General features: G+C 49.6%; 2 protein-coding genes across 2 annotated transcripts in view; one reads left to right on the top strand and one right to left on the bottom strand.

Annotated features, from left to right (window-relative positions):
* LOC142243350 (intraflagellar transport protein 70A) overlaps positions 1-19,631 on the bottom strand; it is a 144,879-nt gene extending 125,248 nt beyond the window's left edge. Inside the window, exons 1-4 of the mRNA XM_075315194.1 lie at positions 19,503-19,631; positions 11,541-11,606; positions 10,678-10,887; positions 2,104-2,160 (exon numbers count right to left, since the gene is read on the bottom strand). Coding sequence (XP_075171309.1) covers positions 2,104-2,160; positions 10,678-10,887; positions 11,541-11,606; positions 19,503-19,556 — 387 coding nt within the window. The 5' untranslated portion in view covers positions 19,557-19,631. The remainder of the gene's footprint in view (positions 1-2,103; positions 2,161-10,677; positions 10,888-11,540; positions 11,607-19,502) is intronic.
* A 136-nt stretch (positions 19,632-19,767) lies between these two features.
* Positions 19,768-24,619, top strand: part of NPHP3 (nephrocystin 3) — a 161,634-nt gene continuing 156,782 nt past the window's right edge. Inside the window, 1 exon segment of the mRNA XM_075315193.1 lies at positions 19,768-19,831. The gene's annotated coding sequence lies outside the window, so the exon portion shown is untranslated.

Genomic DNA, 24,619 nt, shown 5'->3' with positions numbered 1-24,619 from the left:
ACAATAATACTGAGCTGTGTGGATGTGAATCAGCTCTGGGGTTAGGTAAATGTCTTGTTGGAAATCTCACCTCACTTTCTATTTCTCCTCTGCTTGTTTCCTCTCCTTGCTCCTCACTCTTACTTCCCTGCCTATACAGTAAAACCAGCCACGTCACATACCACAACAGGACCCTAGCAGTCCATCTTATCGGAGAAAGGTGGAATTGAGCTGTTTTTTCGAAGTGGATGACAAGCTCATAAGGTGTAGGGAGAGGAAAAGGTGGCTCATAAGTAGAGAAAGAATTGGATTTCTCTGAGATATACCGTATATGCCGGCGTATAAGACGACTGGGCGTATAAGACGACCCCCAACTTCTGCCCTAAAAATATAGAATTTGGGATATACTCACTGTATAAGACTACCCCGCTCCCAAATGAAAAAAAGTCTGCTTTGATTGCAACATGTTAATTTTAATTCCGCGAGAGCCGTACAATATGTTTTTAAAGGGCCATTGACAGATCAATCGCTCCAATGTTCACTTAGTACAGCAAGGAATGCTCCTCCCTGCTGTATAAAGCCACAACTGGACTGAAACAATGGTACTACACTCTGCTACAAACAGACACACACAACTCTGCTACAAACAGACAAACACACACAACTCTGCTACATGCAGACAAACACACACAACTCTGCTACAAACAGACAAACACACACAACTCTGCTACAAGCAGACAAACACACACAACTCTGCTACATGCAGACAAACACACACAACTCTGCTACATACAGACAAACACATACAACTCTGCTACATACAGACAAACACATACAACTCTGCTACATACAGACAAACACATACAACTCTGCTACATACAGACAAACACATACAACTCTGCTACATACAGACAAACACGTACAACTCTGCTACATACAGACAAACACATACAACTCTGCTACATACAGACAAATACACACAACTCTGCTGCTCTGTGGGGCCTGCACCCGCGGCTCGGCGGGGGGGGGATTGGCAGGGCATACATCTGGGGGGTTAGAAGCAGCTCACCGGGGCCCATAATGGGCACAAGTCCCCCTGTGTTAGATATCTCCCCCATAGTGCTGCCCATGGCCCCTATATAGATCGCACAAGTCCCCCTGTGTCAGATATCGCCCCCATAGTGCTGCCCATGGCCCCTATAGATCGCACAAGTCCCCCTGTGTCAGATATCGCCCCCATAGTGCTGCCCATGGCCCCTATAGATCGCACAAGTCCCCCTGTGTTAGATATCGCCCCCATAGTGCTGCCCATGGCCCCTATATAGATCGCACAAGTCCCCCTGTGTCAGATATCGCCCCCATAGTGCTGCCCATGGCCCCTATATAGATCGCACAAGTCCCCCTGTGTCAGATATCGCCCCCATAGTGCTGCCCATGGCCCCTATAGATCGCACAAGTCCCCCTGTGTCAGATATGGCCCCTAGGCTGCTGCCCAAAGTAAAATAAAACCCTCTTTCCTTATCTCCTGCAGCGCTGAGCTCCCTCCTGTCTGGCTCCGTGCTTCTGTTCTTCCACTTCCTGGTTCTCAGTGCGGTCATGTGATCGGCACAGCAGGCTGAGCTCTCTGCTGCCTGATCACAGTGGAAGCAGGGACACGGGGAGAAACGCTGCAGGAGTAAGTAAAGATTTTTTATTTTAGAATGAGCAGCAGCCTGGGGGCCAAATCTAACACGGGGGGGACATGTGCGATCACACTGGGACGCAGGCTCATATAATATGCACCGCTGCTCCAGCCCCTCACTGCGTGCGATTTCAGCACCATTGGAGATGGACAGCGGCTGTGCATATTATATGAGCGGGTGCAGGAGATCAAAGGCTGCAGGCCGCAGCGTTCACCTGCGCTCCAGAGCTGCTGCCCCCACCTCCCCTGGACGCTGCAGTGTACATACACCCCCCCCCCCGTATATCCGGCGTATAAGACGACCCCCCACTGTAGCCATTATTTTAAGGGGGTAAAAAGTCGTCTTATACGCCAGTATATACGGTATTACAAAATTTCTTACAATCGCCTGTAATACTGATTGTTAGTTGAAAGTACAGTTCCATTTTAAATTAATTTCATACCTTAGCTCCTGATAGTTCTTCTTCTCCGTATTTAATACAAGCTTGCAATTTCAAAACCTAAGAGAAAATATAGATGACAAACATCTGTAATCAGAGTGATGGACAAATATGTTTTATCACATGCTATCTATCATCTGTATTCTGTTTCGGGGTTAGAACTTAGTGAATATTAAATGTTCCTATAGTTTATATTAGAGCATCTAAGTAAACAGCAATTGCAATTTAATCTGGAAATTATTATTTCTGCTGTCTTGTCTTGTACTTCTAATATGCCAAGTAGTTCCAAAGGTGGAGCGTCCCTTTGAAGCTGGCAGTAGACTTGAATCATATGTTGAAGTAGGTGGCGTTCACCATGAATGGGTCACATTCTTCCATCCAAAAGTCAATTACAAAATGACAACTACAGTTGGAAGTTAAACAATAGATTTTTGTCTGCATTATGTTGTCTGTGATGGGTTTTAAAGCGCACCAATCACCAGGATTTCTGTATATAACCTAAAGCCAGTGCTATACCGGCACTATCAGGCTGATTCTATACATACCTGCAGTTGTCAGCTAGGATGTATAGGTTTTTAAACACAAGCAAGTAAAGTTTGTAAAATGAACAGTTTAACACAGTATTGGAATCACTAATGCATGTTGCCTGCCCCTGGTAAAATACTTACCACCGCCATCTTCTTCTGTTTTTGGTGTTGATTTGATCATTTTCCACTAGTTGTGACTTGAGGGATTGTTCAGGTGTTTGCTGGCTGGACTCAAAATCACTTTACTATATAAGTCTACGAGAGCCAGAACAAGGCCCCCATAGACCTGCATTGAGAGCTTGCAACAGTTAGCTCTGACTTATGGCTTGTCAGGAGCTGCAGTGAGATGGTGGAATGGACAAGAGCGGTGCCAGGAAGAACAGATGCCGGCAGCTAATAAGTATTTTACTAGGGGCAAAGAACACACTAGTGACACCACTCCCATTTTGAAATAAAAAAAAAATATGCCGGAGTGATGCTTTCAGAAATGTAAGGATGTATGGGGCACAACAAGACTAAAATTGAAACTAACTACCCTCCATAGGTCCAAACATCTAGGAGGAGCAGCATTGCCAGATTTCATTATTATTTAGCAGGCGAGTTAAAGGCGATATCCTCGTGGATGCCCGGCTCTGTCTTGCCTAACTCCGAGAGTCATTTGGCTCAAACAACGGGGACGAATTACCTACTCGCTTTTCTTGAAATGGAGGGATCAGGATCACGGAAGTTGCTGCCCCTTTATAGGCTGGCGTAGCAGGTGTGGAGGCAGGTGAAAGAAGGGAATTTTGTTTACTTACCGTAAATTCCTTTTCTTCTAGCTCCAATTGGGAGACCCAGACAATTGGGTGTATAGCTTCTGCCTCCGGAGGCCACACAAAGTATTACACTTAAAAGTGTAAGCCCCTCCCCTCTGCCTATACACCCCCCCGTGCATCACGGGCTCCTCAGTTTTGGTGCAAAAGCAGGAAGGAGGAAACATATAAATTGGTCTAAGGTAAATTCAATCCGAAGGATGTTCGGAGAACTGAAAACCATGAACCCAGAACAGTTCAACATGAACAACATGTGTACACAAAAGAACAACAGCCCGAAGGGAACAGGGGCGGGTGCTGGGTCTCCCAATTGGAGCTAGAAGAAAAGGAATTTACGGTAAGTAAACAAAATTCCCTTCTTCTTTGTCGCTCCATTGGGAGACCCAGACAATTGGGACGTCCAAAAGCAGTCCCTGGGTGGGTAAAAGAATACCTCGGTAATAGAGCCGTAACACGGCCCCTTCCTACAGGTGGGCAATCGCCGCCTGAAGGACTCGCCTACCTAGGCTGGCATCTGCCGAAGCGTAGGTATGCACCTGATAGTGTTTCGTGAAAGTGTGCAGACTCGACCAGGTAGCCGCCTGACACACCTGCTGAGCCGTAGCCTGGTGCCGCAATGCCCAGGACGCACCCATGGCTCTGGTAGAATGGGCTTTCAGCCCTGACGGAACCGGAAGCCCAGAAGAACGGTAGGCTTCAAGAATTGGTTCCTTGATCCACCGAGCCAAGGTTGACTTGGAAGCCTGCGACCCTTTACGCTGGCCAGCGACAAGGACAAAGAGCGCATCCGAGCGGCGCAGGGGCGCCGTACGAGAAATGTAGAGTCTGAGTGCTCTCACAAGATCTAACAAGTGCAAATCCTTTTCACATTGGTGAACTGGATGAGGGCAAAAAGAAGGTAAGGAGATATCCTGATTGAGATGAAAAGAGGATACCACCTTAGGGAGAAAATCCGGAACCGGACGCAGAACCACCTTGTCCTGGTGAAACACCAGGAAGGGGGCCTTGCATGACAGTGCAGCTAGCTCAGACACTCTCCGAAGTGATGTGACTGCCACTAGGAAGACCACCTTCTGCGAGAGACGTGATAGAGAAATATCTCTCATTGGCTCGAAAGGTGGTTTCTGAAGAGCCGTTAGCACCCTGTTCAGATCCCAGGGTTCTAGCGGACGCTTGTAAGGAGGGACTATGTGGCAAACCCCCTGCAGGAACGTGCGTACCTGCGGGAGCCTGGCTAGACGCTTTTGAAAAAACACAGAGAGCGCCGAGACTTGTCCCTTAAGAGAGCCGAGAGACAAACCCTTGTCCATTCCGGATTGAAGGAATGACAGAAAAGTGGGCAAGGCAAATGGCCAGGGAGTAAAACCCTGATCAGAGCACCAGGATAAGAAGATCCTCCACGTCCTGTGGTAGATCTTGGCTGAAGTTGGTTTCCTGGCCTGTCTCATAGTGGCAATGACCTCTTGAGATAACCCTGAAGACGCTAGGATCCAGGACTTAATGGCCACACAGTCAGGTTGAGGGCCGCAGAATTCAGATGGAAAAATGGCCCTTGAGACAGCAAGTCTGGTCGGTCTGGTAGTGCCCACGGTTGACCCACCGTGAGATGCCACAGATCCGGGTATCACGACCTCCTCGGCCAGTCTGGGGCGATGAGGATGGCGCGGCGGCAGTCGGACCTGATCTTGCGTAACACTCTGGGCAGCAGTGCCAGAGGAGGAAAGACATAAGGCAGTCGAAACTGCGACCAATCCTGAACTAATGCGTCTGCCGCCAGCGCCCTGTGATCTAGAGACCGTGCCATGAATGCCGGGACCTTGTTGTTCTGCCGGGACGCCATTAGGTCGACGTCCGGCTTCCCCCAGCGGCAACAGATCTCTTGAAACACGTCCGGGTGAAGAGACCATTCCCCTGCGTCCATGCCCTGGCGACTTAGAAAGTCTGCTTCCCAGTTTTCTACGCCCGGGATGTGAACTGCGGAGATGATGGATGCTGTGGCTTCCACCCACCGCAGAATCCGCCGAACTTCCTGGAAGGCTTGCCGACTGTGTGTGCCGCCTTGGTGGTTGATGTATGCCACCGCCGTGGCGTTGTCCGACTGAATTCGGATCTGCCTGCCTTCCAGCCACGGCTGGAACGCTTTTAGGGCTAGATACACTGCCCTTATCTCCAGAACATTGATCTGAAGGGAGGACTCTGGCTGAGTCCAGGTACCCTGAGCCCTGTGGTGGAGGAAGACCGCTCCCCACCCTGACAGACTCGCGTCCGTCGTGACCACAGCCCAGGATGGGGGCAGGAATGATTTCCCCTTCGACAAAGAAGTGGGAAGAAGCCACCACTGAAGGGAGGCCTTGGCTGCCCGAGAAAGGGAGACATTCCTGTCGAGGGACGTCGACTTCCTGTCCCATTTGCGGAGAATGTCCCATTGAAGTGGACGCAGATGAAACTGCGCAAATGGAACTGCCTCCATTGCTGCCACCATCTTCCCTAGGAAGTGCATGAGGCGCCTCAAGGGGTGCGAATGGGCTCGAAGTAGAGATTGCACCCCTGTCCGTAGCGAACGCTGCTTGTCCAGCGGAAGTTTCACTATCGCTGGGAGAGTATGAAACTCCATCCCGAGATATGTCAGCGATTGGGTCGGTGTCAGTTTTGACTTTGGGAAATTGATGATCCACCCGAACCTCTGGAGAGTCTCCAGAGCAATGTTCAGGCTGTGTTGGCATGCCACCCGAGAGGGGGCCTTGACAAGAAGATCGTCTAAGTAAGGGATCACTGAGTGTCCCTGAGAGTGTAGGACTGCTACCACTGTTGCCATAACCTTGGTGAAGACCCGTGGGGCTGTTGCCAGGCCGAAAGGCAGTGCCACGAACTGAAGGTGTTCGTCCCCGATGGCGAAACGCAGGAAGCGCTGATGCTCTGGTGCAATTGGCATGTGGAGATAAGCATCCCTGATGTCGATCGATGCTAGGAAGTCTCCTTGGGACATCGAGGCAATGACGGAGCGGAGAGATTCCATCCGGAACCGCCTGGTTTTCACGTGTCTGTTGAGCAGTTTGAGGTCCAGAACGGGACGGAAAGATCCGTCCTTTTTTTGGCACCACAAACAAGTTGGAGTAAAAACCGTGACCCCATTGCTGAAGGGGGACAGGGATAACCACTCCTTCTGCCTTCAGAGTGCTCACCGCCTGAAGAAGAGCCTCGGCTCGCTCGGGGGCGGAGATGTTCTGAAGAAACGAGTCGGAGGACGAGAACTGAACTCTATCCTGTAACCGTGAGACAAAATGTCTCTCACCCATCGGTCTTGGACATGTGGCAACCAGGCGTCGCAAAAGCGGGAGAGCCTGCCACCGACCGAGGATGCGGTTTGGGGAGGCCGAAAGTCATGAGGAGGCCGCTTTGGGGGCGGTTCCTCCGGCGGTCTTTTTAGGACGTGACTTAGACCGCCATGAATCAGAGTTCCTCTGACCCTTCTGTGGCCTGTTGGACGAGGAGAATTGAGACCTGGCTGATGGCCGAAAGGACCGAAACCTCGATTGTACCTTCCGTTGTTGAGGTCTGTTTGGTTTGGACTGGGGTAAGGACGAGTCCTTTCCCTTGGATTGTTTAATGATTTCATCCAATTGCTCGCCAAACAGGCGGTCGCCAGAAAATGGCAAACCGGTTAAAAACTTTTTGGAAGCAGAGTCTGCCTTCCATTCACGTAGCCACATGACCCTGCGGACTGCCACTGAATTGGCGGATGCTACCGCTGTACGGCTCGCAGAGTCCAGGACAGCATTCATGGCGTAGGACGCAAACGCCGACGCCTGAGAGGTTAAGGACACAACCTGCGGAATAGCGGCACGTGTGACTGCATTAATCTCAGACTGACAAGCTGAGATAGCTTGGAGTGCCCATACGGCTGCAAATGCCGGTGCAAAAGACGCGCCGATAGCCTCATAGATGGATTTCATCAGGAGCTCTATCTGCCTGTCAGTGGCATCCTTGAGTGATGCACCATCTGCCAATGCAACTATGGATCTGGCCGCCAGTCTGGAGACTGGAGGATCCACCTTGGGACACTGAGCCCAACCCTTGACTACGTCAGAGGGGAAGGGATAACGTGTGTCATTAAGGCGCTTAGTAAAGCGCTTATCCGGAAAAGCTCGGTGTTTCTGGACTGTATCTCTGAAGTCGGAGTGATCAAGAAATGCACTCCGTGTACGTTTGGGAAACCTAAAATGGAATTTCTCCTGCTGAGAGGCTGACTCCTCAATCGGAGGGGCTGGAGGAGAAAGGTCTAACACCTGATTGATGGACGCTATAAGGTCATTTACTATGGCGTCCCCTTCAGGCGTATCAAGGTTGAGAGCGGCGTCAGGATCAGAGCCCTGATCTGCCACCTCCGCTTCATCCTCCAGAGAGTCCTCATGCTGAGACCCTGAGCAGTGTGATGAAGTCGAGGGAATTTCCCAGCGAGCCCGCTTAGTCGGTCTGGGACTGCGGTCCGTGTCGGAGTCCTCACCGTGGGACCTATGAGTCGACCCAGGAGCACTCTGCTGTGCCGAGCGAGGGGGGGCTGGGAGCAATGATTCAACAGTGCCCGGGGCCTGTGTTACTGGTCTGGACTGCAAAGCTTCTAGTATCTTAGCAGACCATCTATCCATAGACTCAGAAAGTTTGTCAGCAAATACTGCAAACTCTGTCCCTGTCACCTGGACAGTGGGAGCCGGCGGTTCCACCTGGGCCGAGGGTCCCACCAGTGGCTGAGACTCCGGCTGAGTGAGTGTCACAGGAGCCGAGCATTGCACACAATGAGGGTAGGTGGAACCTGCAGGTAGCATTGCCGCACATGAGGTACAGGTTGCAAAGTAAGCCTGTGCCTTGGCACCCTTGCTTTTTGCGGACGACATGCTGTTGTCTCCTCTTAGCGTAATCAGAGAGGGTATATAGCCAAAAGCAAATAGTGCAGCCGTACAGAGTAAATGTATACAATATAAGCATATAAATATACACTTCGGCACCCGGGGGGCCAGCACCTAGTAACAGGTGCGGCTTACCGACCGCCCTCAGCGGTTGTGTGACCACCAGATTCCCTGCCTGGGCCTCCCAGAGCTGTGGAGCTCGGTGGTGTCTCCCCTCTGAAGATCTCCAGCGTCAGACGTGCTGATAGGAATGGCTGCCAGCGTTCTGAAAGGAGGAGGGAGCCGTGGGCGTGCCTCAGAAAGTGCGGGAATCTGGTGCCCCACGGTGCTCAGTGAGGGGGGAGGAGGATACTAAGTATGCTCCAGCCCTCAGCGCTGACGTCCAGTGCAGCGTCCCGCCCTTACCCCTGACTGGCAGGCCCGGGGGCAGGAGTATGCGGTACTAGGCCGCAAAAGCCAAGGACTAAAGTTATAAGCGCGGCCGGCAAACAAGCGCGGTCAGCGCGGTAGTCCCGGCGCACAAACACACCCAGCAGCTGCTGCAGCGTCCATTACACAGGCGCTCTATGCGCCGTCCCCAAGGGGACACAGAGTACCTCAGAGTAGCAGGGCCTTGTCCCTGATGATACCCGGCTCCTGTCCAGCAGATTCCTCCAGGGGCTGCGGAGGGAGCCCGGTCCCAGAGCATGGTGACCGGTTAGGATCCCACTTCACCCAGAGCCCCTAAGGGATGGGGAAGGAAAACAGCATGTGGCTCCAGCCTTTGTACCCACAATGGGTACCTCAACCTTAACAGCACCGCCGACCAGAGTGGGGTGAGAAGGGAGCATGCCGGGGGCCCTGTTATGGGCCCTCTTTTCTTCCATCCGATATAGTCAGCAGCTGCTGCTGACTAAATTGTGGAGCTTGCATGGAAGTGTGCCTCCTTCAACACAAAGCATAAAAACTGAGGAGCCCGTGATGCACGGGGGGGTGTATAGGCAGAGGGGAGGGGCTTACACTTTTAAGTGTAATACTTTGTGTGGCCTCCGGAGGCAGAAGCTATACACCCAATTGTCTGGGTCTCCCAATGGAGCGACAAAGAAATGTCATAGCGGAAATGCCCCTATGGTAAAATGTGTATCTTTCCACATTGTTGGATCACCCTTCTTCCGCATTCTGGAGTGCGCATGCTGTTTTCTCTCTCGGTGAAATTTATGAGCAAAATGTTTTGTTATCCTTTGACCAGATCCAAACCAAGTTCAATGTTGCTAGAAGCCATTTTTTTTGGTACTTACAGATTAGAACGGCAATCCAGCACCACATAAGATGGATCCCTGGGGCCCTTCTAATATCTCCTTTTCCTCTGATAGGGATGCTTCGGTCTCAGGGCCCGAAAGTTGTTCTCCTCTTCGTAAACATACCTACTGTACATGGGGAATGAATCCCAACCTTTGGCAGTCAGGGACAGTTGGGGGCTACTAGTACCAAAAATGCAGGATGATGACTGGGAGGAAGTCTTGGAATCCTCGACTAAGGTTTCCCCATTAATTAACAACAAAATAATCCAAGTCTATATAATACACGAGGCATATCTTAGATCACAGGGAGTATTTAAGAGGAGACATCAGACTTCGTCCATATGATCTGGGGCTGCCTGGTAATTACTGCCTTTTGGCATGATGTGATATCATTTCTATCTTCCCTGGCCTCCTTCCTACCTCTCGACCCACTTCTCTGTTTGCTCAGAGTCCTGGACGAGGGAACTTGGTCTCATCACCATAAAATCTTCCTTTGGGAATCTCTTTTTATGGTCAGGAAACTCATCGCTCTGAGAAGGATGGGTAGTCCTCCCCCGGCGTTGCGTGCATGGGTGGAGCTAGTAAATGCAATGCTCCCCTATGAACAGACAGTATATCAAAATAGGGGCTGCCCTGGGAAACATAATAAGGTTTGGGAGATGTGGAACTCCGCTCCTTTGATGTTACCCGTTTAAAAGTGATTATCTTCTGAGCTGCTCGTTCACTTTTGTATTATAGTAAATATATTATGGTCTGGTAATACTGTTGAACGTTCCTTGGCTGGTGCCTATGGCAGAAACGGTCACTGTGATACTTTTGTTATGCTGTTTTCTTGTTCTCTGTCTTGTTAAGGTGTATATGCACCCCGGATACCTGGAATATGTGTCCTCTTTGCAGTTTTGTAAGTATGCATTGCATATGTTCTTATTCTTATATTGTACCTGGTTTATTTCTGAAATGTAAGGATGTGAGAAATATTTCTAAGCTGGAGATTGTAGGAGATGGTTACAGCTGGAATACGAGAAAGTGCAATGTAAAAGTCCAGTAGCCTTACCTTGCTCTGATATGCAGCACTATCCAAGAGAAAAGTTGCTTTCATGGCCTCCGGGTACATGCACGCCTTGTATAAAGACTGCGCATAATATAGCTTATACTCTTCAACTTCAGGATTTATCTGCAAGAGCTGTTCATAGCAATCGGAAGCATTGACAAAGTCTTGCATCTGATAATAACAGTATCCCAGGAGAGACAGACCAGCCCTAGACTGAAACACAAAGAAACAACACACATACACATCAGAGAGCTACATATAACAAGATAATGAACATTTTCCAAAGAAAAAAATTATTAATATTATCAGAAAAATTAGATAAATGTTGGCACGTAATGCAAAGGTCAATCAGATCCCAGCTCCAACGCCTTACTATTTGTATCTCCTAAAAAGCAGTGGGAGCCAGGGAATAAAGCAGGAAAACTAAAAGAATTAGGGATGTTTAGCTTGCAAAAGAAAAGGCTGAGAGGAGACTTAATAGCGGTCTACAAATATCTGAAGGGAAGTCACAGAGCAGAGGGAACCACCCTATTCTTATTAGCACAAGGACATACAAGAAGCAAAGGGATGAAACTTAAAGGAAGGAAATTCAGATTAGACATTAGGCAAAACTTTCTGACAGTGAGGGCAGTCAGAGGGTGGACCAGGATATCACCAAAGGTAGTGAGCTTTCCATCAATGGACATCTTCAAGCGGAAACTGGAGAAACATATAGCTGGGATGATTTAGGAAAACCTGCACTCACAGGGGGTTGGACCCGATGGCCCTTGAGATCCCTTCCAACTCTATCATTCTATGAAAACCTATGTATAAAGCAAAGTACAGCAGCCGATGTCAGGTGAGATATAAACGTATAATGACATTACCCGGTACTGCTTCTGCAGCTCAATGCTGAGGATCTGCACAGCTTCTCCGTATCGTCCTTCCTTTATCTGAGAACGTAAAGACACAAGAGATAATTTCTCATTAGTAATTTATATAGAATGAGATGAAGCTGGTACAATCTTATCTCCAAACTACTCACGCGGCCGGTATGTACATATCTGTCACTCTCTTATCCTACTGCATGTACAGGCGGACAGTATAGAGGGGAGACCTCAGGAGTAAAGGGGAACCGGTCACCTGATTCATGATGCCAAAACCACGGACAGCATGAATCCGACTCCGGCTGTGATTGCAGATATATATGTACTTCTCATGCTCAGATGTTTCAGAAAAAATGGTTTGAAGAGCTGAGAGACGTCCGGTGCCCTCATTGGCCGGCTTCTTCTCGTCTATACATAGGGAGAGACCTGTCAATCACCTGCTGTAGTGCTGGAAGATGACAGTCGGATTCATGCTGTGCATTGTTTGGGCGGCAAGAATCGAATGACAGGACAAGGAATCAGTCACAAGGCTTTTGCTACCCTATCTGAGAACAGCATGATGTAGGGGCAGATACCCTGATTTATAACCCGGCTAGAGATGAGCGGGTCTGTGAACGTTCGGTTTGGCAGGTTCAGCCGAACTGTAAATAAAATTCTGTTCTGGACCCAGACTTGACCTGAACCCCATTGGAAGTCACTATTTAGGCAGTTCACGTCTCCGTCCACATGCAGCCAGCCATAAACAGAGCACATTGAGGGGGAGGGTGGGCGCGAAGTTTTCCCATTTTTTGGGGGTGCACACTACATTAGATCACGCCATTTTTACCCCCAGTGTGAGACATTCAAAAACTGCAAGCGTTGCGCGAGTGGTGTTTATATATACTGAGAGTAGCCGAGCAAAGCGATACATATGTGAATGGTGTTAATACGTAACAAGAGCACTCGAGCACAGCGATATTCACGTGAGTGGTGTACACACACTACAGTTCAAAAGTTTAGGGTCACTTAGATATTTCCTTATTTTTGAAAGAAAACACTTTTTTTTTTTTTTTTCAATGAAGCCAACATTAAATTAAACAGAAATACACTCTATACATTGTTAATGTGGTAAATGACTAATTTAGCTTCATATGTCTGGTTTTAAATGCAATATCTACATCGGTGTATAGAGGCCCATTTCCAACAACCACCACTCCAGTGTTCCAATGGTACATTGTTTGCTAACTATGTTAGAAGGCTAATGGATGTTTAGAAACTTGTTCAAGCATATTAGCACAGCTGAAAAAAGTTTTGCTGATTAGAGAAGGTATAAAACTGACCTTTCTTTGAGCTAGTTGAGAATCTGGAGCATTACATTTGTTGTTTCCATTAAACTCTCAAAATGGCCAGAAAAAGAGAACTTGCATGTAAAACACGAGTCTATTCTAGTTCTTAAAAATGAAGGCTATTCCATACGAGAAATTGCCAAGAAACTGAAGAGTTCCTACAACTGTGTGTACTACTCCCTTCAGAGGAGAGCACAAAAAGGCTCTAACCAGAGTAGAAAGAGAAATGGGAGGCCCCGCTGCACAACTGAGCAACAAGACAAGTACATTAGTCTCTAGTTTGAGAAATCGACGCCTCACAGGCCCTCAACTGGCAGCTTCATTAAATAGTACCCGCAAAACGCCAGTGTCAACGTCTACAGTGAAGAGGCGACTCCGGGATGCTAGCCTTCAGGACAGAGTGACAAAACAAAAGCCATATCTGAGACTGGCTAATAAAAGGAAAAGATTATTATGGGCAAAAGAACACAGACATTGGACAGAGGAAGATTGGAAAAAAGTGTTATGGACAGACAAATCGAAGTTTGAGGTGTTTGGATCACACAGAAGAACATTTGTGAGACGCAGAAAAACTGAAAAGATGCTGGAAGAGTGCCTGACACCTTCTGTCAAGCATGGTGGAGGTAATGTGATGGTCTGGTGTTGCTTTGGTGCTGGTAAAGTGGGAGATTTGTACAAGGTAAAAGGGATTTTGAATAAGGAAGGCTATCACTCCATTTTGCAACACCATGCCATACCCTGTGGACAGCGCTTGATTGGAGCCAATTTCATCCTACAACAGGACAATGGCCCAAAGCACACCTCCAAATTATGCATGAACTATTTATGGAAGAAGCAGGCTGCTGGTATTCTATCTGTAATGGAGTGGCCAGCCCAGTCACCAGATCTCAACCCTATTGAGCTGTTGTGGGAGCAGCTTGACCGTATGGTCGGAAAAAGTACCCATCAAGCCAATCCAACTTGTGGGAGGGGGAAGCATGGGGTGAAATATCTCCAGATTACTTCCGCAAATTAACAGCTAGAATGCCAAAGGGCTGCAAAGCTGGAATTGCTGCACAGGAGCATTCTGTGACGAAAGCCAAGTCTGAAGGAGAAAATTATTATTTCAAGTAAAATCATTATTTCTAACCTCGTCAGTGTCTGGACTATATTTTCCATTCATTATGCAACTCATTTGATAGATGAAAGTATGATTTTTCATGGAAAAGACAAAATTGTTCAGTGACCCTAAATTTTTGTACTGAAGTGTATGTACTGAGAGCACCCGAGCACAGCGATGCTTATGTGAGTCGTGTTTATATATACTGAGAGCACCCCTACAGAGTCCACAATTGACTGACAGTTGCCCTTCCCCCAGCGGCATCTAATTGGTTGTGGTGTATTGTAGACCCGGTTGTTCTAGCAAACCAATGGCCCCCACGATCGCTCTGCAGAGGTGCTGACGGGCTGATAGAGGGATTCTCTGACAAACTCTCCATGTGTCGCTGTCAATCGTGACAACAGCAATGTAAAGTGTTAAACTGCGAAGATTCAATAGATTGATCCTAACAGTTCAAGCAGGAGCCTGTAATGTATAATGACCTGGATATGTATGTCAAATAGCATTAATGGGTTAAAAAAGGTTTGATAATGTTTTTTTGCCAATTTTCAATACTACTAGCCAGATTAAAAATACAAAAAACTAAACAAATCTTACAATTTTCACATTGACCCTGTGGTCTTATACCAGATATATATTTCCTGCTTTGTATAGCTGACTTTTCAGCAGTCTCACCATCATCACAGACTGGAGTACAGTGAAAGGTAACGCCTCTATACACATCTGGTAACAAAGGGTTCAAGTTCCCAGTAAGTGATGCCCTGATGAGAGCGTGAACAGAAGATACTTCTATACAATTCGGCAGGGTCTGAGTCAGTCTATTGTTGCCAATATCCGTCTGTCCAATAGGAAATAGTAGTCTAAAATCTACTCATCAGCCTTGTGCAAAGTGCAGGTAGTCGTGCCTCTATCAGTGCTGCCATAAATGTTTCTGACTGGCAACTGCCTGAGTTAGGCCCTGTGCGCATGCTGCGAATTTACTGAGGATTTGCTGCAGAAAATGCGTCTAACATTGCTGCAGACATTCCCCAGCAAAACCTATGGGTATAAAAAAATGCTGTGCGCACAGATGTTTTATACCCGTGGATTTACCCGCAGAATTCCCACTGCAGAATTAATGAGCATGTCACTTCTTTTCTGCAGGTACCTACGGTTTTTGCCATAGATAATGGTAAAAAACCACAGGGACCAACCCGCGGAAAAACCACGGCAAAACCGTGGGTGCGGTATTCTGCCAGAGGGTGCGGTATTCTGCCAGAGGGTGCGGTATTCTGCCAGAGGGTGCGGTATTCTCCAGAGGGTGCGGTATTCTGTCAGAGGGTGCGGTATTCTCCAGAGGGTGCGGTATTCTGCCAGAGGGTGCGGTATTCTCCAGAGGGTGCGGTATTCTGCCAGAGGGTGCGGTATTCTGTCAGAGGGTGCGGTATTCTCCAGAGGGTGCGGTATTCTGCCAGAGGATGCGGTATTCTGTCAGAGGGTGCGGTATTCTGTCAGAGGGTGCGGTATTCTCCAGAGGGTGCGGTATTCTGCCAGAGGGTGCGGTATTCTGTCAGAGGGTGCGGTATTCTCCAGAGGGTGCGGTATTCTGCCAGAGGGTGCGGTATTCTCCAGAGGGTGCGGTATTCTGCCAGAGGGTGCGGTATTCTGTCAGAGGGTGCGGTATTCTCCAGAGGGTGCGGTATTCTGCCAGAGGGTGCGGTATTCTGCCAGAGGGTGCGGTATTCTGTCAGAGGGTGCGGTATTCTGCCAGAGGGTGCGGTATTCTCCAGAGGGTGCGGTATTCTGCCAGAGGATGCGGTATTCTGTCAGAGGGTGCGGTATTCTGCCAGAGGGTGCGGTATTCTCCAGAGGGTGCGGATTTTTCTTAAGAAAAGTCAATTTTCTAGAGCACACAGAGCCTAATAGGGGAAAGCTCTAAAGACAAAACGGTCCAATCCAGAAGTGTTTCATGCCATGGACTAGTGATCAAGATATCGTAGCATCAAGTCCCCTAAGTGAGGTATAGGCCTTTAGTCTGTTCTGGACAAAATTTTCTGAAATAAAACACTTTAAAAATTCACAACATTTTTTTTTGGAAGTTTTACAAAAATTACTTTTGGTGTTTTCACAAAAGTCCCCATGAGATCCGTAAAAGTGATGGAAGCACGGGCGAGACGGGGTGTGGTGCAGCCCGCCCGATAAATACTTCTAATATATATGTATGGCAGAGGCACTCACCGATAATAGGGTGTGCCTCTTACTCCACTGTCCCCTTCATTAGGCTATGCACACATGGGACTATGTACCCGCGGATATATCCACAGGTACGTCCGCAGGTTTCTGCAGCTGCTCCCCGGAATCTGCAGCTATCCATTGCTGCAGGATTCCAGCAAAATATCTGCTGTAAACCTGCGGACATTCGTGTGGCTTAGGCTAGTTTCACACTTGCGTTGAACGGTATCCGTTGCATTGCGTTGTGTAATGGATGTGTTGCATATAGTGGCACAACGGATGCAACGGATGCTGCAAAACAACACAATTCGTTTTGATTTTTTTTTTTTACAGTTTTACCAGCGGCAGACTATTGTGAACGATCAGCTGATCGCTCCCTGCAGCCGGCCGCCGGGTGATCAGCTGATCGCTCCCTGCAGCCGGCCGCCGGGTGATCAGCTGGTCGCTCCCAGTAGCCGGCCGCCGGGTGATCAGCTGATCGCTCCCAGTAGCCGGCCGCCGGGTGATCAGCTGATCGCTCCCAGTAGCCGGCCGCCGGGTGATCAGCTGATCGCTCCCAGTAGCCGGCCGCCGGGTGATCAGCTGATCGCTCCCAGTAGCCGGCCGCCGGGTGATCAGCTGATCGCTCCCAGTAGCCGGCCGCCGGGTGATCAGCTGATCGCTCCCAGTAGCCGGCCGCTGGGTGATCAGCTGATCGCTCCCAGTAGCCGGCCGCTGGGTGATCAGCTGATCGCTCCCTGCAGCCGACCGCCGGTGAGCAGCTGAGCGTCGCTCCCTGCAGCCGACCGCCGGTGAGCAGCTGAGCGCTGTCATTTGACGGCCGCCGGGTGATCAGCTGATCGCTCCCTGTCACTTGCCGGCGCCTGGGCATGCCGGCGGGCGGGCGCTTAGCTGAGCGCTGTGACTTGCCGGCGGCCGGGCATGCTGGCGGCCGGTCGTTCAGCTGAGCGCTGTCGCTTGCCGACGGCCGGGCGCTCAGCTGAACGTTCGGCCACCGCGAGCCAAAATAAAGTTTGATTTAAAAAAAAAAGAGCATGCGCAGTGGAATCCAGAGGATTCCGCTGCTCAAAACAACGTTACATGCTGCGTTCCTCCTGCTGGGCGGAAGCCAGGGCTGTGGAGTCGGTAAGCCAAACCTTCGACTCCGACTCCTCAAATTCTCTTGCACCGACTCCGGCTCTGGCTCCGACTCCGGCTCCTACATATATTGCTTATAGTCAGGTGAAAAATTTATTGTAGTACATGAACATGTGTATGTGAACATCAGACATTTAATAATTTTTATGATACAATAATCAAGATATTTGGATAGAACATAAAATATATTTATTGGAATACAACTTTAGAACACAAAAAACTGTAATAAATTGTAAATATGTAATACACTATGTAATATACAGTAGATTACATATATATCTTGTGTGTATATACACTGTATATATATATATATATATATATATTACATATTTACAATTTATTAGTTTTTTGTGTTCTAAAGTTGTATTCCAATAAATATTTCATGTTCTATCCAAATATCTTGATAATTGTATCATAAAAACAATTAAATGTCTGATGTTCACATTGTACTACAATAAATTTTTCACTTAAATATAAGCAATATACTAAATGTTATTATTTAGTAAAATATTCAGCACATTCTGCATTGCACTCCTGTCCCCAATTTATTATATATTTTAGGAGTCGGAGTCGGTGCATTTTATTTTGCTCACCAAAATGAGCTCCGACTCCGACTCCACGACTCCGACTCCACAGCCCTGGCGGAAGCAACGGAGCGTCGCCCAGTGGAAGCAACGCAGGTCCTTTTAGTACAATCCGTCACCCATACAAATCTATGGGAAACAGCTGAATCCGTTAACGGATTCCGCTGTTTTCCAAAAGGGCGAATTGTAACGGAAGGAAATAAACGCTTGTGTGAAAGTACCCTTACCTCCAGAAGTCCCGGCCTCTATCTCCATAGTGGAGGGCCGGGATTTCCACAGGAATAATTGACATGCAGTTACGTGCGGCTGCGGGACATCCACAGCATGGACACAGACACTCCCCATGTCCCATAGGATAACATGGGGAGTGTCTGTACTTGCTAAAACCTGCGGATTTCTCTAGAAAATCCAGATAAATCTGCAGGTTTTCTGCAGCAAAATCCGCAGGTACAGAGTCCAGTGGGCACATAGCCTTAGAGGCGCTGTCCAAGGGTCAATTCTGTATTCCCTCTATGTGACTTCAGAGTTGTGACTCCGCACAGTGCGCAATGATGGGAGCGGGTGGGTGATTTGTATACACGCGGTCACATGCAGACCAGACTTTCACAGCCTTGCTCAATACATGTCAACTGATCGATGTTGGACATATCTAATCAGAATGTGACCAGAAGTATACAAACCACATACTCGCAGTCACATGACCACTCAGTATCTCCAGCAGCACAGAATAATTCTGACTGTATGCACTATGCACGCTGTGAGGATTCACAAATCTGCAGTCACATACAGTGACACATAGAGGGACAGCAGACTTGTGACTCCTCACAGCGCACAATGGTGGGAGCGGGTGGGTGATTTGTATGCACTCGGGTCACATGCACACTAGACTTTCACAGCCTTGCTCAATACATGTCAATTGAGCGAGGTCAGACACGTCTTAGTCGGAATGTGGCTAGAAGTATACACACCACATACCTGCAGTCATGTGAATACCTGGTCTCTCTGCCAGCACAGAACAATGCTGACTGCGAGCATCATGCACACTGTGAGGATTCACAAATCTGCAGTCACATACAGTGACACATAGAGGGACAGCAGACTTGTGACTCCTAGCAAAGCACAGCGCACAATGTGAGGATTGTCCAATGTCGGGAGCAGATGGGTGATTTGCATAGATGCAGTCACATGCAGATTAGACTTTCACAGCCTAGCTCATGTCAATTGCGCAGGTCAGACATGTCTAGTCGGAACGTGGCCAGAAGTATACAAGCCACATACTCAAGGTCACATGATCACTCAGTATCTCCGCCAGCACAGGACAATCCTGACTGTACGCACCATGCACACTGTGAGGATTCACAAGTCTCCAGTCACATAGAGTGGCTGTAGACTTGACCCCAAGCCTGGACACACCAAGGATAGTGTTGCAATAACAAACTCAGCCCAAACACGAAGGTGGCGCTGTGTGTGGGGAAAACACTGCCTTTTAGGTAACCATAGCCCCCACCCATGATGTGAAGAGGATCCCACTGTCCGGAGCAGGCCCTTCTGCGCCCTCACACCCCCGCCATACCATCCGCAGACCCCCCTGCAGCGCCAGGCTCACCAGCTTATAGATGGCGGCGGTGTACTCCCCGTCCTTGATCTGCTGGGCGGCCATTCCTGACGGGATGCCTCGGAGTAATCCCCGATCTTCTCTCCCAGAATCCGGTAACCAAGGCCGCTCACACCGCTCCTTAGCAACCAACCGGAAGCTGAGCCCTGTAACCACGCCCCTCTACTGAAAGTGACGCCGATTCGCCAATTCAGCATTTCTTTTTTTTTTTTTTTTTTTTTTCCCTCCTCCGAACACAGTAAACTTTATTGCTAGCGAACAATGCTGACGACCTGCTGTTACTGGTGTTAGGAGTACAACTTCTCCGTGGCAACCAAAGAGTAAGTGCTCGTATGTCTCACTCGCGAACAATAGGTGATAGGCAGAAGTATGGTGGAGGCTGGCAATGAGAGGCTGCACACAGTGGAGGCAGAAGTATGGTGGAGGCTGGTAATGAGAGGCTGCACACAGTGGAGGCTGGTAATGAGAGGCTGCACACAGTGGAGGCAGAAGTATGGTGGAGGCTGGTAATGAGAGGATGCACACAGTGGAGGCAGAAGTATGGTGGAGGCTGGTAATGAGAGGATGCACACAGTGGAGGCAGGAGTATGCTGGAGGCTGGTAATGAGAGGATGCACACAGTGGAGGCAGGAGTATGCTGGAGGCTGGTAATGAGAGGCTGCACACAGTAGAGGCAGACGTATGGTGGAGGCTGGTAATGACAGGCTGCACACAGTGGAGGCAGAAGTATGCTGGAGGCTGGTAATGAGAGGATGCACACAGTGGAGGCAGAAGTATGGTGGAGGCTGGTAATGAGAGGATGCACACAGTGGAGGCAGAAGTATGGTGGAGGCTGGTAATGACAGGCTGCACACAGTAGAGGCAGAAGTATGGTGGAGGCTGGTAATGAGAGGCTGCACACAGTAGAGGCAGACGTATGGTGGAGGCTGGTAATGACAGGCTGCACACAGTGGAGGCAGAAGTATGCTGGAGGCTGGTAATGAGAGGATGCACACAGTGGAGGCAGAAGTATGGTGGAGGCTGGTAATGAGAGGATGCACACAGTGGAGGCAGAAGTATGGTGGAGGCTGGTAATGACAGGCTGCACACAGTAGAGGCAGAAGTATGGTGGAGGCTGGTAATGAGAGGATGCACACAGTGGAGGCAGAAGTATGGTGGAGGCTGGTAATGAGAGGATGCACACAGTGGAGGCAGAAGTATGGTGGAGGCTGGTAATGAGAGGATGCACACAGTGGAGGCAGAAGTATGGTGGAGGCTGGTAATGAGAGGATGCACACAGTGGAGGCAGAAGTATGGTGGAGGCTGGTAATGAGAGGATGCACACAGTGGAAGCAGAAGTATGGTGGAGGCTGGTAATGAGAGGATGCACACAGTGGAGGCAGACGTATGGTGGAGGCTGGTAATGAGAGGATGCACACAGTGGAGGCAGAAGTATGGTGGAGGCTGGTAATGAGAGGATGCACACAGTGGAGGCAGAAGTATGGTGGAGGCTGGTAATGAGAGGATGCACACAGTGGAGGCAGAAGTATGGTGGAGGCTGGTAATGAGAGGATGCACACAGTGGAGGCAGAAGTATGGTGGAGGCTGGTAATGAGAGGATGCACACAGTGGAAGCAGAAGTATGGTGGAGGCTGGTAATGAGAGGATGCACACAGTGGAAGCAGAAGTATGGTTGAGGCTGGTAATGAGAGGATGCACACAGTGGAAGCAGAAGTATGGTTGAGGCTGGTAATGAGAGGATGCACACAGTGGAGGCAGAAGTATGGTGGAGGCTGGTAATGAGAGGATGCACACAGTGGAGGCAGAAGTATGGTGGAGGCTGGTAATGAGAGGATGCACACAATGGAAGCAGAAGTATGGTGGAGGCTGGTAATGAGAGGATGCACACAGTGGAAGCAGAAGTATGGTTGAGGCTGGTAATGAGAGGATGCACACAGTGGAAGCAGAAGTATGGTGGAGGCTGGTAATGAGAGGATGCACACAGTGGAAGCAGAAGTATGGTTGAGGCTGGTAATGAGAGGATGCACACAGTGGAAGCAGAAGTATGGTTGAGGCTGGTAATGAGAGGATGCACACAGTGGAGGCAGAAGTATGGTGGAGGCTGGTAATGAGAGGATGCACACAGTGGAAGCAGAAGTATGGTTGAGGCTGGTAATGAGAGGATGCACACAGTGGAAGCAGAAGTATGGTGGAGGCTGGTAATGAGAGGATGTACACAGTGGAAGCAGAAGTATGGTGGAGGCTGGTAATGAGAGGATGCACACAGTGGAAGCAGAAGTATGGTTGAGGCTGGTAATGAGAGGATGCACACAGTGGAAGCAGAAGTATGGTTGAGGCTGGTAATGAGAGGATGCACACAGTGGAAGCAGAAGTATGGTTGAGGCTGGGAATGAGAGGATGCACACAGTGGAAGCAGAAGTATGGTTGAGGCTGGTAATGAGAGGCTGCACACAGTGGAGGCAGAAGTATTTAATTCATCTTGCCTGGGGTTGGAGCTAGTGGCAGGCTTCTTTTAAAACCTACAGTCATGGCTGAAAGTATTGGCCCCCTTGAAATTGTTCCAGAACATGAAGTATTTCTCCCACAAATTTATTGCAATCCCACTTTCTTTATCGTTCCTATGGGAGACCCAGACATTGGGTGTATAGCTTCTGCCTCCGGAGGACACACAAAGTACTACACTCAAAAGTGTAGCTCCTCCCTCTGAGCTTATACACCCCCTGGAGAACCAGATCTAGCCAGTTCATTGCTTTGTGTTCAGGAGGTCACATCCACACATGCATTCTCATCTGATTTTTCATTTTTTGGAAAGAGTTTGAAGAAAAGCGGGTCCAAGCCTGGACCCCCGGCATGTCCCTTCTCACCCCACTGTGTCGGCGGTGCTGTTAAGGTTGATTCCCAGGCTGGAGCCTTACATGCCGCGCTCCTTCACCATCCCTCCGGGGCTCTGGCTTGAAGTGGGAGCCAGCACGGTTCTCCATGCTTGGCAGGAGACCGGTCTCCATCCGCAGCCCTTCAGGATCCTGCTGGACCGGAGCACTCATCCCCAGGGACTGGCTACCCTGCGTCTCAGCAAGCTAAGTACCTGAGACGTTTATATATGGGGGTCCCTTGTACTTTATTGTTGTGGGAGAGTGTGCTGAGTGACTTTTATGACATTTCCGGCGGGTTCTCTGGCTGTCGCCTGAGAACCGCGCCGATGGTGCCTGCGCGCCGGCCGCACCGCTCAAATGTAGGCCCCGGCTTCGCCGGAGGCCTACTTTCGGTTTCAATGCCCTCGCATGTCATTCATGCAGAGGGACAGCGCGGCTCCGCCCAGCGGCCGTTCTACAAAGGGGAGAGACACTCCTCACTGAGTACATGTCTCCTCCCCTGTGAATCTCTTTGGCCCTCCAGATCCCGCTCTCAGAGTGAGTCCCGCCCCCTCTCTTCACTCCGGTGGCCATTTTCTCAGCGTTTTTCCCTGCGATCACCACTGGTCTGCAGCATCCCTGCTGAGGTGCTTGGGGGTCCGGGCTTCGGGATCTGGAGGGCACACAAACCGCTCCAGCGGTCTAGTAAGCCACAACCTCTGGTTGTGGACCTTCTGTATATACTCTCTGGGGGTCATTCTGGCAGAGCCCTCACTCCAGCAGCATGTCACACACGAGGAGCAAGGCTCCAAAGCTGTTTTCAGTATGCACTGCATGTAAGCTCCTGCTGCCGGAACCGAGCACCTATCCACATTGTGATGCCTGCTCTAACCTGACGATGCCTCAGCCTGAAATTGCACCCCCAGGGGTCTCTCAGGCTGCTCCGGCTCCTGTGGCTGAACCCCCGGCTTGGGTAGAATCCTTAACCAGGTCTATCTCCCAGTCTTTTGCTGACTCCATGGGACATCTGTCCAGGACTTTGCTGAGCATGCATCAGCCCCCTTCACAGGGTGCCTCTGCTGCTAGGTCTCTCTCAGGACCGGAGCTCACAGAGGATTCATTATCTGGTCCCAGGCCCCGTCCTTCTAATAAGAGACGCAGGGCTCCCTCTCCTTCCTCGTCCCGCGGCTCGGTTTCAGAAGCTGACTCGCAGGATGAGGAGGATGCCTTTACTGGGGGCTCGGAGACTACCTCCATGTGCCCCATTGGTCTGTCCGACAGTGACTCGGATGTTAGTGATTTGATTGCGTCCATTAATTCTGTACTGGATCTCAATCCGCCAGTATCAGAGGAACAACCCTCTCTGGCAGAAAAGCACCAGTTTACCTCGCCTAAGAGGACGAAGAGTGTGTTCTTTAACCACTCCAGTTTTCAAGCCACTGTGTCCAAGCCCAGAGCCTGTCCTGACAAATGCTTCCCAAAGCGTGGTTCTGATGACCGTTTTCCTTTTCCACCTGAGGTGGTCAAGGAGTGGGCTCATTCACCAAAGGTAGACCCCCCAGTGTCTAGACTCTCAGCCCGGACCGTTGTATCAGTGGCTGATGGCACCTCGCTTAAGGATTCCACAGACCGCCAGGTTGACCTTCTGGCCAAATCTGTATTTGAGGCGGCAGGGGCCTCGTTCTCCCCGACTTTTGCAGCAGTGTGGGCTCTCAAAGCCATCTCTGCTTCTCTGGAGGAGATGCATTCCCTCACTAAGGAATCTATGCCTGAGATGGTTGCCTTAACTTCCCAAGCTTCGGCTTTTTCATCCTATGCCATGTCTGCCATGCTGGAGGTTTCTCACCGCACTGCGGTGGCTTCGGCTAATTCCCTCGCTATCCGCAGGATCTTGTGGCTTCGAGAGTGGAAGGCAGATTCTTCTTCTTCTAAGAAGTACCTTGCGGGGCTCCCTTTTGCTGGGTCCCAGCTGTTCGGTGAACAGCTGGATGAAATTATTAAGGAAGCTACTGGCGGGAAGAGTACTTCCATGCCACAAACCAAAACCAGGAAACCTGTCCAGGGTAGGAATCAGTCGAGGTTTCGTTCCTTTCGTTCCTCCAACTGGTCGTCCTCTAAGCCCTCGGCCTCGTCCACTAACACTGCCAATGACCAAAAATCCAGCTGGCGCACAAAAGCGCGTCCACAGAAGACCGCAGGTGCTGCTGCCACTAAGGCAGCCTCCTCTTGACTGATCTGTCCGCGCCAGCAACGTCC

This window comes from Anomaloglossus baeobatrachus, chromosome 6, assembly GCF_048569485.1.
Source record: "Anomaloglossus baeobatrachus isolate aAnoBae1 chromosome 6, aAnoBae1.hap1, whole genome shotgun sequence".
Classification (NCBI taxonomy): domain Eukaryota; kingdom Metazoa; phylum Chordata; class Amphibia; order Anura; family Aromobatidae; genus Anomaloglossus; species Anomaloglossus baeobatrachus.
Note: the sequence above shows the minus strand (reverse complement) of the source record. Positions and strands in the feature narration are given on the sequence as shown.